The sequence below is a fragment of the Tupaia chinensis genome, unplaced genomic scaffold (genome assembly GCF_000334495.1).
Source record: "Tupaia chinensis unplaced genomic scaffold, TupChi_1.0 Scaffold000602_1, whole genome shotgun sequence".
Lineage (NCBI taxonomy): Eukaryota > Metazoa > Chordata > Mammalia > Scandentia > Tupaiidae > Tupaia > Tupaia belangeri.
In genome coordinates, this window is record NW_006160120.1 from 1,768,903 (window position 1) to 1,781,377 (window position 12,475).

The window sequence follows — 12,475 nt, forward strand, 5'->3', positions numbered from 1 at the left end:
GGCGCGCGAGCCGGCGGGGGGGCCGGGGTTCGGGAGCCACGCCTGGGGCTGGGTGCAGCAGGAGGGTGCCTACCGTCTCCATGGAGTCGTCCACGGACATGAGGGTCTGCAGGCGCCGCCGCTGCAGCATGTTGGTGAACTCCATGTGGATGGGCTTCATGGGCCCCGTGTAGCGCATGATCCAGTGCTTGTCAGGGTTGGGCGCGTAGTTGTAGCTGGGCGTGCTGGTGGGAGACACACGGGCGTCAGGCTGGGGTGCCTGGGTGCTGTGCCCCACCGAGCAGCCCCCCACCAGTTGCTCTGTTTGGGGGAACTGGTGGACACTGACTGCTGGGCTGGAAAGCACTTCAGCGTTTCTCCCAGGTGAGGGGTGCACGTGCACAGCCCGTGGCAGGTACAGCGTTAAATGACCTTGACCCTCCAGGTGAGCAACACGGCCTTTCTAGCCCCCTCCCACCAGTCTCAGCGTGGTGTCTTTAACACCTCTGGAGTCCGTGCATCTCCCCTTTCACAGAAGGGGGCACACCTCTCCTTTCAAGAAGGGGGGCAGCTCACAGCTCCCTGCGCAGGCCTGGGCCCTCTAACCGAGCAGCACAGCTTCGGGCATGTCATATTTGTTCTCCAGTGACCTCTGTACGCAGCAGGTGACAGGCACGTGCTGAAGGCAGGAGGACCACAGAATGTCCTTTTGCAATTGATTTTGGTTTTAGAAAAAGGAAACTGGTTAGAGATGAAGTGGCTCTTGCCTCTCCCAGCACCCAGGGGTGTCGTGTGGTACCAAAGGGCCTAGAGGAAGACCTTGCCTTCTTTAGGGAGAACACAGAGGAGGGCTCGCCCTCATGACCAGGGCGCCACAGCCCTGCACACCCCACCCAAGATTGTCTACGCTGGCTGGGGGTTCCATGGGCTGGAAGAGGAGAGGCCCCTGTGCCCACAGGGGTGCCGCCCTTCGAAAGGAAGCTCCGAGGGCTGGTGGGGCTGTATGGGTCTGTGTGCAAGTCCATGTGTGCACGGCAGCATGTGCAGGTCTCTGTGTCCGTCTGTAGGTGACTGTGTCTTTGTAACCCTATGCATGTCTGTATTTCTTACTGACGTGTGTTTGTGTGCACTTATATCTGTATGTGTATGTGCCTTTGCGTGTATGTCTGTATGTGCGTGGTGTCTGTCTGCGTGGGGGTGGGGAGCGGGGAGGGGAGTGGAGTCGGGGCTGGGGGGGGAGGGAGGGGGCCGTAGCAGCATTGCCAGAATCCACAAGGCCTGTCCCCAGCACGGACACTGGCAGACTTGCCAGGGTGAGGCCCTGACAGGCGACTCCGACAGCACGCACGGCCTGGACTGTCAGACGGCCGTGATGAAGGGCTGGTGGAGTAGGCAGGGGACCGTAGCAGCATTGCCAGAATCCACAAGGCCTGTCCCCAGCACGGACACTGGCAGACTTGCCAGGGTGAGGCCCTGACAGGCGACTCCGACAGCACGCACGGCCTGGACTGTCAGACGGCCGTGATGAACCGTCCCAGCTGCAGAACTTTCATTTTTCTAGTTTTGTTTTGGGAATGATTATACCCCAGAGATAAGAGAGCCTTCCAAACACGCCCCTAATAAGGCGAAGGGGGATTCTCTGGGTAAGTAAGAGCAGGCGTTGCTCATTTTCAATTTCTGTAATTTTCATTTCGAAGGGAAAATAAATGAGCAGGCAATGTCAAACAATTTCATCACGACTCTGCAGGCTGCTGGGGTGAAGCCGAGAGTACCTGCCCCCTCAGATGGACTGAGCTGTCTGTGAGGATGGGAGGGGTGGGGAGCGCTGGGGGAGGCAGGGGGAGGCCGGCCCCTGGGAAGGAGGGAGTGGTGTGGAAGAGCCGGCAGTCCTGCCCAGAGAGGCAAGGCCAGGTCCCTGTCAGACCCTCCTCCCTGCAGACCAGGGATCAGAAGGTTAACACACTGCCGTTATCCTCCGGAGCCACTCCAGGCAGGCACTGTCATAAAGTAATTACCGCCAGGGGTTCGAGGAGGGCAATGTATTCTGATTGTAATGAAAATTAAACACCCTGAATATTCAGGCAGATTCCAAATTGCCCTGTCCTTGTCGCCCCAGCATGTCACAGCAAGGGCAGCTTAAATGTCACTGCTAAGCTGAAGGTGGTTAGAGTCAGAGAAAAGCAGAACTTTCCAGAAAGATTTACTAGCCAGCTGGATGGAGTGGGGGCTGGATTTGAATCCTGGCCCTGCCATTTAGCAGCTTGGGTGGCCTCAGGTAAGTCACCTCACCTCTGTGTCTCAGTCTCTTCATTATAACACAGGGGTACACAGTGTGACAGGCGGTATTTAATACGGTCCTCACTGATCCCCACCCCTCTGTGGTCTCTTCCCACATGGTAAAAGGACTGGTCTGTGTGACCAATAGAACATGAAGGAGTGACAGGGTGCCACTTTCAAGATGAGGTCACGAACGACTATGGCTTCTGTCTTGCCCACTCCCCACCCCATGCCCATCCAGATCATTTGCTCTGGAGAGAGCCAGTACCATGATGTGAGCAGCCCTATGGGGGGACCACATAGAAAGACCTGCCATGTGAGTGAGCCCCCACCATGCCTCAGCAGCCCAGCTGACACCTCGATTGTGACCTCATCCTTGTGGGATGCTGAGTCAGAACCTCAGATGACCCCCTCCCAGACTCCTGACTCCCAGCCACTGTGATAACTCACGGTTTGTTTTCAGCTGCTCAGCTGGGGGCGAGGTGTTACACGGCAATAGCTAACTGATACACAGAGAATTCGGGATGTGGTGCAGAGTGGAGGGGTCAGCAGTGAGTCTGCCACACCGCTAGCACCTCAGCCTATGTTGGTGAAGCTGTGGCCCCCTTCTCAGACATGTGTTTAACTGTCTGAGGTAAAATAGAGGATTACAAAGGCAACCTATTAGGTACGTGTGGCTTCATCCACAGGCTTCTTGGTGGGAGGCCATGGCTTGCTAGTTGAAGGCTCATGTCTCTTGCTTTGTTCTGCAACCCAGGATGGCTGGGCTTGTATCCCAATTTCATGAGCAGTGTTTTGGGGCTCTTTAGACCAGGGGACTGGAGAGAAGGCACAGCCATGTCACTGCTGTTTCATCCCATCACTAACACCTGACCCTCCCCGCTTTGTGCTAACTAGCGGCTCTGCCAGGCAGGGTGCAAACTTACATGTGCTGAGATGCGTTGGGGAAGAGGCGTGAGTACTGAGGGGCTGAGTCCTCGGGGCCGTGCGGGGCCGCATGGCTGATGACCATTAGGACCGGCCTGTGCGGGTACATCTTCTTGGACGTGCGGAAGAAGCTCACGCTGTCGTTGGTGATGAGGTCTGTGAGGTAATCCTGGGGAGCGGAGGGAGACAGAAGAGGTGAGGAGCTGGGTACTCGTACTGAGTGCCTGCTACGTACCAGGCGCCATGCCAGACCTCAGGAAGCAGCAGTGAACAGAACTGGCAATCTCTGCCCTCGTGGAGTGGATGGTCTAGGGGCACACAGACAATCAACAAACAAGGAAAATGTACGGAATGGCAAATGGTGGTCCGGTCAGTGGAGAAAAATGAAGCAGGGGAAAGGCTAGGAGGGACGGGGAGAAATGGCAACTCACCACTCATTCATGATCGGTAGTGAAAGAATGACAGCTAACACGATTGCGTGCTTAGCACGGGCCAAGAGCTAAACGACGCCATTACTTGTGTTAGCTCCTTTAATTCTTAGATCACTATAGAAAGTAAGTATGATGACAATCTCTATTTTCTTTTTTTTGAGAGGTTTTTCACTATAGGGTGCATGCGCTCGCCAGACAGAGAGACAGAAAGCAAGAAATCACCCCCCAGGGGGGATGGCCACGCCGCAATCCCTTCTCCTCCATTCTCCTCTCGGGATCTTGGGCACGCATGCACACGCGCCTGGCGTGAGTTTTAAGCCACTGGGTCTGGGACGTGAACCACGGTCGACTACGTGGGAGTCCGGTGACGTAGCCGTTACGCTAACTGCTGGTTCCCAATCTCTATTTTCTAAAACAGGAGATTAAGACTTGTCACAGGGACCAGTAGATGGTGTAATGGTTACATTGCTAGACTCCCACGTAGGTGAACGGAGTTTGAGTCCTGGACCTGGTGGCTTAAAACTCATGCCAGGTGCGTATGTGTGGGTCCCCAAAATCCCTAGAGGAGAGTGGAGGAGAAGGGGTTGCAGTACAGTCATCCCCTCTGGGGGTGTGTGTGTGATTTCTTGCTTTCTGTCTCTCTGGCTCTCTGTTTCTTCAGTGAGCACACACGCCCTATAGTGAAAATCTCGCTTTAAAAATAAATCGTCACAATAACCCAGATAACGCTAGTTTATCACAGTAAGCCAGGCCCAGGGCTAGTGGCAGTGGAGATGGGGAAAGAGAGTGATAAATTTGACAGTCTGGAAACAGAAAGTACCAGCTATAGAGAAATGTCAGAGCTGACTTTGTGAATTTAGCTGGAATAGAAGGATCTGTTACTTTCTTGATTTTTTTTTTCTCCAATGAAAAGTTTGGATGACACAGTCTCTGCTCTTCTTCCTTATCATTATTACCTTTGCCATCATTATCTAAGCCTGGGCTCAAGGAATGATAGCCTCTGGGCTAAATCAGACCCACTGTTTTTTATAAATAGTTTTATTACAACACAATCATGTTTATTTGTTTATTTATTTATTTTTCTTTTTTTTTGAGAGGTTTTTGCTATAGGGCACATGCGCTCGCCAGACAGACAGAGAGACAGAAAGCAAGAAATCACCCCCCAGGGGGGATGGCCATGCCGCAATCCCTTCTCCTCCATTCTCCTCTCGGGATCTTGGGCATGCATGCACATGCGCCCGGCGTGAGTTTAAGCCACCGGGTCTGGGACACGAACTGCGGTGGACTATGTGGGAGTTCAGCAACATAGCCATTACGCTAACTGCTAGTCCCGTGTTTATGTATTTTCTATGGCTTCCGACCTACTACAGTAGTAGACTTGGGTTGTTGCTACAGAGACTCTAAGACTTTTTTTTTTTTGGAGAGGTTTTTGCTATAGGGCACGTGTGCTTGCCATAAAGACAGAGAGAGACAGAGAGACAGAAAGCGAGAAATCACCCTCCGGGGGGATGGCCACGCCACAATCCCTTCTCTTCCATTCTCCTCTCAGGATCTTGGGCACTCGCACATTCACCTGGCATGAACTTAAGCCACTGGCTCCAGGTCTTGAATCGTGGTCGACTACATGGAAGTTCAGCGACATAGCCATTACCCTAACTGCTGGTCCCAAGACTCTTAAGACTTTTGAAGCCTAAAATATTTAGTTTCTGGCTTTTGATGTAAAACATCTGCTGTCCTGGTGTAAGCAAATACATGTTGAATATTTATTATGTACATGGGTGGAGGGTGTCTTCTAATCTTAGATACATATTAACTCATGTGGTCCTCAACAGCCCTTGTGGTAAAACCACAATGAAATACCCATATAGCCCCAGCAGGAGAGGTTTTTGCTATAGGGCACGTGTGCTTGCCATAAAGACAGAGAGAGACAGAGAGACAGAAAGCGAGAAATCACCCTCCGGGGGGATGGCCACGCCACAATCCCTTCTCTTCCATTCTCCTCTCAGGATCTTGGGCACTCGCACATTCACCTGGCATGAACTTAAGCCACTGGCTCCAGGTCTTGAATCGTGGTCGACTACATGGAAGTTCAGCGACATAGCCATTACCCTAACTGCTGGTCCCAAGACTCTTAAGACTTTTGAAGCCTAAAATATTTAGTTTCTGGCTTTTGATGTAAAACATCTGCTGTCCTGGTGTAAGCAAATACATGTTGAATATTTATTATGTACATGGGTGGAGGGTGTCTTCTAATCTTAGATACATATTAACTCATGTGGTCCTCAACAGCCCTTGTGGTAAAACCACAATGAAATACCCATATAGCCCCAGCAGAATGGCTCTGATAAAAAAGACAATACCAAGTGTTGATGAGGAAAGCAGAGCAACTGGAACCCTCATACATTCCTGGCAGGGAGTGTAACTGGCTCCACCACTGAGCACAGCCTGTGTTCCACTTTGGCTGTATAACCAAAAGTAACAGGTACATATGACTGCTAAAAGCCACAGGTAAGGATGTTCACAACAGCTTAATTCAAAATAGACCCAAACTGAAAACAACCAAAAATTTCTATCAGTTCTTGAATAGATAAACATCTTATTGCTTCCATATGCAACAGAATACTACAAAGAGTGAAAAGGCACAAACTCCTGAAATATGCAATAATAGGGCTGAATCTCACCAACACTGCTCTGAGTAAAAATAGCCAGACACAGAAGAGCACATATACTGCATGATTCCATGCACATGAAGCTCCGCAATAGGCATTGCATAGTTCGTCCACAGTCTCGCTGTCCTCTTAAGATTGTGCACTTTACATCAGGTGCATTTTTTTTCGGGGGCGGGGCAGGGAGAGGTTTTTGCTATAGGGTGCGTGTGCTCACCAGAAAGACAGACAGGGACAGAAAGTGAGAAATCACCCCGCAAGGGGGATGGCCACACCGCAATCCCTTCTCCTCCATTCTCCTCTCGGGATCTTGGGCACGCACACACACGTGCCTGGCATGAGTTTAAGCTGGGTCCAGGATTCAAACCACGGTCAGCTACATGGGAGTCCAGACATAGCCATTATGTTAGCTGCTGGTCCGCAGGTGCATTTCAAGTAGAAACAGGAACACCATGACTGAGGGCAGCCTCTTGGGCAGCACCCACTAACTGAACCTCACATGCTCTCTGTCCAGCTGTTCTGTTGTGAGGAATGTATATGATTGACAATGTATATGACTGACAAGTACTACGCTCACCAAGAGATACATCAAAAGAATCAAAAGATAGACGCTCTTGGCAGCACTGTTTTTAATAGCCCTGCACTGGGGATACCTAAGTGCCAAATGACAGCAGGATACATACACTGTGGCACGAGCCCTGATGGGAGGTTACAGCAGAATGAACGCAGCCATGTTAAGCTACAGCAGCCAGATGCAGAGTTATCTACGCCGGCACTCACAAAGTTTGTGGAAAGATGAACATTACTGTACGCGTTAATTCTGATGCAAAACATTCAAAAATCCACGCATAGTTCTTCCACAGTGTACTTGCCACGAACTTCTTGAAGGTCCCTCATACAATGCTAAGATGATTATGCTGTGGGGAGGGAGCTGGTGGAAGAAGTTCCAGGAGGGGACTCCAGCAGGCGGAGGTGCCCTCTGCATCCTGGCCTACTCGGCTGCTGGTGACAGGCGTCTATGCAGTTTGGGAAACTCTCTTGAACTGTGCACTCTGTGTACTTCCTGAAAGGACAATCTGCTTCAGCAAAATGTTAAAAAACCAAACTCTTAGAGATTATCGTTTGGGAGATTAAAAAAAATGAGAAGCAGAGGATGAAAGTTAACTGCTGCAAGTCACACTGAAGTGTCATACCACATCTGAGCCAGGGAGTCCAGCTCCAGTGCCGGGTCCTAACCTCCTGGACCCCGTCTCTCCCAGGCCAGGCAAGGGCGCAGCTTACCTTGGAGTAGTCGAAGCCGTGTTTCTCCTTCACCCCGTTCCGACAAAGAGTGTAGTTATAAAAGCGGGAGTTTTTAAGGAGTCCGACCCACTCCTTCCAGCCTGGAGGCACATAGGAACCATTGTACTCATTAAGGTACTTCCCAAAGAAAGCTGGAGGGAGAGAAGGATAGGAGACCGAGTGAGGAATCATCCAAGGATGTTTATTAAACCACCGCGGCCTTCAAATGACACCCCTGTGCCGTGGAACATTTCAGCAAGTGTTTGGAGCCTATGTTCTTTTGCAAATGATTTAACGTGCCTAAAATAAAATACATAGGATTATAGAGAAAATCAATTATTTCGAGATATGGTCATCAAAATAGTAAAAGGATTTGTGATACAGTCATGTGTCCTTTAAAAATTAATATATTAAAAGCAAGACCTGGGAGAGATCAAAGTGAGGGGGGAATAACATTTGATTTTGCAGTATCTGCAACAATTGCTATCAAGATATCGGTGGCTTCTATGCGTGGCAAAGTTACAGGTTTTGCTGACATAATGTGGTTTGGGTCTGTATTCACCACAGAAGCACATGCTAACTTTCAGTAGCAGGTTAATAAAGAAGTGTGTAATTTTTTCCCCATTTAAGTTCATAGGAAAAACTATGATGTGATCAGAGTGGCTAACGATAAAAACAAATGACAACATCCAGTGCTGCAGGGCATTGGAGCAACTGGAACTCTCGCACATTGCCCTGGGTGTGTTGATGCGGCTGAGCGCTGTGGCAGACTCTTTGCTAGTGTCTCCTGAAGTCGAATATATTCATGTCTCCTGACACAGTGATTTGAATTTTAAATTCAAATTTTGAATGAAAATTTCAGGTAAATTTCAAATTTACTCAAAAGAAATGCATTTATTTAAAAAAAATTGCTATAGAGCATGTGTGCTCGCTGAAGAGAGACAGAGAGAGGGAAAGTGAGAAATCAATCCCTCCAGGCGGATGGCTATGGCTCAATCCCTTGTCCTCCATTTTCCTCTTGGGATTTTGGGCATCCGTATACATGCACCTAGTATGATTTTCAAGCTGTCAGGACCAGGACTTGAACCATGCAGTTGGCCATGTGGGATCCAGCTGCCTTAATCTCCATGTACCTTCTGGCCCTAGAAATGCATGTATATACTCAGCAAAAGTCATGTACGGGACCCACTCGTGAAATGCAATTTTCCAGGGAGTGAATGAAAGCACAGCAATTCCTCACAGGGAAGGGCATTTTCTCCTTGTCCTTCCAAGTCCCTGCTAGGGAGCCTGCTGGGTTGTCCCTGAAGATCTGGGCCACGGTCTTCCTGATGAGCATGCAGCCTGGAATGCTAAAGGGCTGAAATCCAAGGCCGCTGGTGGGGTAAGGATTTCTGGGGGGAGGGAGCATGTGGGAGGCTCTGTCCCTGCCTTAGGAAGCCCAGCCTGCCACTATTGGGCACTGCAGTGGACGGCAGGGTGTCCGGAGCTACTTCCTCTGCGGGAATCTCCTCTTTCACTTTGCTTTCCTCTCTCCAACCCCCAACCCTTAAAAAATCCAGAAAGAGTTGATTATTCTGGCTCCACAGGCCCTAGAAAACAGGGCTGCAGTCAGAGGCTTTGAGTGCCAAATTAGATTTCGCTCTCATTTGATTAGATTTCCCCAAGGCAGTTTTTAAAATGGTTATTCCGGCACCAGTTGAGGTGGGAGAAGCAAATTAGCATGGGCCCCCAGGGCTCTGGGGCTGGGAGATACAGCCAGGAGAATGAGCTGGAATTAAAACCAAGATTAAAAGTACAGCCCTGGCATCCTGCAAGCTTGGAATCGCTGAGAGGAGGGCCAGCCTGGGGACATGTGGGGCAGACCCACCTGGCAGCGGATTAAGAGGAATTTACACCAGGCCAAGAAAGCCATGATGATGCCCGGGATGGCTGCCCCCAGGAAGAAGCTGGCCCACAGAAAAGACTGAGCACTCGCCGTTGCCTCTCGGGCAGCAGGTGCAAACGCCTCCTGTCGGTGGAGACCTGCTCTGGCTGCATGGCCCTACTCTGGTCTGTGGGCACCACCCCCTCATTTTGACTTAGTATGGCGGCGCCCCTTACCCATGGCTTTACTTTCCATGGTTCCAGTTACCCCAGGTCAACTACGGTCTGAAAATATCAAATGGAAAACAGCCTGGGACACGAATCACCCCTTCACCAGGAGGACTGGCATACTGATTTTATATGCACTCCCTGTCCCTCATCTAGGCTACTGGGTGGAAAAACGTAGAGTACACAGGGTTCATACTCCCCCGAGTTTCAGGCATCCACTGGGCGTCCTGGATCAGGGAGGACCACTGTCTGCACCGGTTGGCCTGAACTCCAGGGCTGCGTAACCTTCACTGACCAATCAGAGTCCTGCATTTACCAGGTTGCTGTGATCTGCCAGAGACAGGCGTGTGGGGCCAGTTAGAGAGAGTCAACCCTGAGAGTTGTAGGGGTTTCTGGGGAAGAGCACTTCCCTGGGGCGTGAAGCTGGCGGGACATGTAGCAGCCATCCTGCCACCAAGTCTGAGTGGGAAGCAGGATGGAGGAAAGGGGTGAGGGGTAGAGATGGAGAGGGATGGGTGGTGGGACAGAGAGCCCCTGAGGGTCCACTCTCCCCCGAAGCTGCCTCCAACATGAGCATTTGTTACATTGGTGGTTTTCAACTGGGGAGAATGCTGGACAATGGAGACATTTTTGGTTGTCACATCTGGGTGGGGAGGTGCTACTGGCATCTAAAGAGCGGAGGTCAGGGGTGCTGTAGACATCCCCCACTGCCCACAATAAAGAATGAACTGGCCCAGATGGCAGCAGCACCGAAGCCGAGACACACTGCCTTGCGTAGGCCGTAGGCCCTACCATTCCCTTTCTTGTTCTGTCGCATATGCTTAATCCAGTTTGAGCCCTTTTACCTGCAATCAAAAGATCCAAGGAAAAGACATGAGGGGCCAGCAGGTGGCGTGGTGGTTAAGGGCTCTGGACTCCCACATGGCTGACCGTGGTTTGAGTCCTGGACCTAGTGACTTGCTTTCTCATTCTCTCTTCCTCTCTCTGACCTGCTCTGGTCAAATTAAAAATAAATACAGTTAAATAAAATAATTCTGAGAGAGAGAGAGAGAGAGAGAGAGAGAGAGAGAGAGAGAGAGAGAGACACTTAGCGAGAGAGAGAGAGAGAGACCCTTAGCTACAGAAGGGTTTGGCAAACCAAATCCAGCCTGCCATTTGTTTTCGGAAATAAAGTTGTTTTTAATTGCTAGAGCAGGCATGTGCTTGTCAGAGAAAGACAGAAAAGTGAGAGAACCCCTCAATGGGGTGTGGTCATGTTGTAATCCTCTTTCTTCTACTTCTCTATCCTGTAAGGATTTGGGGCATGCATGCACACATACCCAATGTGTTTTTCAGGCTGTTAGAGCCAGGATTCAAGTGACGGTTGGTCATGTGGGATCTGGCTTTCTCTGCACAGGGCTTAACTGCTACACTAGGGGGCTGGCCCTAAAGTGCCTTTTTCCTATGAGAGAAGACAGTCAGCCTCCTCCTGCCTCACAACCTGCCGTGATCCCCCAGCCTCAGCCAGCCCAGGTCACCAGAGTACACGTGTGTGCTTGGAATACACAGGGAAGCCTTGGGTCTTGAACCTGGGACCTTCTCATGTGGGTCCAGCATTGGAGAGCATTGTGTTACTGATATGCCACCAGCTGGCTCCCTTGGACAAAGTGCTATTGGAATATAGCCCCCCCCACCCCCCGGTTTATGTCCATATCATTACGGCTGTATTTACACAATGGCAAAACTGATTTTTTCCAACAGAGACCAGGTGTCTGCAAATCTAGCATTTTTACTCTCTAGCCCTCTGCAAAAATGCCTGCCAACTCCTGGCGTAGAGCAAAACTCCTTGTGTGAGGTGAAGGGTCCCTCGGGGTTTAATAGGACAGTGGTTACCTGGAGGAAGTGAGGACAGGTGAGTAGGAGGAGATTCTGAACTGGCCAAGACGGTGGATGAGGCTCCGCAGGACAGGGAAGAACTAACTGCCTTGATGACACAATCATGAGGGTGCTACCGACAGTGACAATGACAGGAACAGCCCTCACGTCACATGGTTCTGGTACACAGAAACTTTAGAGCCCACGGTTTAGGTAAATAATACCCGCCTCTATGCAGAACAGTCTAAAGTTAGTTATCACTGTATATTAACTCAGTAATGGTATAAAACAAACTTTCCTACTAGTTCTTCAGTCTACCAATCACTGTGTAGATAACAGATGCACCTCATGATCAATGGCCAATCATGCCACTTCTTGCAAAGCCTAGCTGCTGTTGATTGGTCGCTGAGCATGTTACTCAGATCACGCACAGACAGCAGATTGCGGGGTTGTGCTGCCTCTCTATCTGCTGATGATTAAGTCTACAAGGCATTTTATAGAAATAGACGACCTCAGGAAAAACCTGGCCAATGAAATGAAAGTGCCGCAAGAACTGAACAGTTACACAGCCGAACCCAAACGTGGAAGTAATGGAGACAGCGCAGAATGGGAGTCCACCATGCCACCTATGATGGCGGCACCCTTGGAGAGGGGTGTCTGCATCCACAGGAACTTGGCTGGAGGCCAACAATTGACAAAAACGAAGAGAAATGGCTGTGATGAAAGAAGAATGTGACACCTGACCTGAGACACCCCAGTGAGAAGGAGCCAGTCCGTTTGAGAAGGGAGAAGGAGCACAGGGACTGTGCAGGTGCCGTGAGGGGCAGAGGGCAGAGTGGACAGGGGCAGGTGGTGCAGGGCAATCTCTAGGTGCAGAGCAGGGCAGGTAGCGAGAGCCTGAGGGAAATGATGCTGGCCAAAAAAAAAAAAAAAAAAAACGGCCCTTTACCGGGCACCACGGAATTTTTC

The 12,475-nt window shown here is 50.4% G+C and overlaps 1 protein-coding gene across 1 annotated transcript in view; it reads right to left on the bottom strand.

The window, feature by feature from the left end:
• SULF2 (sulfatase 2) overlaps positions 1–12,475 on the bottom strand; it is an 87,981-nt gene that overhangs the window by 23,684 nt on the left and 51,822 nt on the right. The window contains exons 4-6 of the mRNA XM_027775747.1: positions 7,562–7,713; positions 3,183–3,352; positions 74–224 (exon numbers count right to left, since the gene is read on the bottom strand). Of these exons, the coding sequence (XP_027631548.1) occupies positions 74–224; positions 3,183–3,352; positions 7,562–7,713 (473 nt within the window). The remainder of the gene's footprint in view (positions 1–73; positions 225–3,182; positions 3,353–7,561; positions 7,714–12,475) is intronic.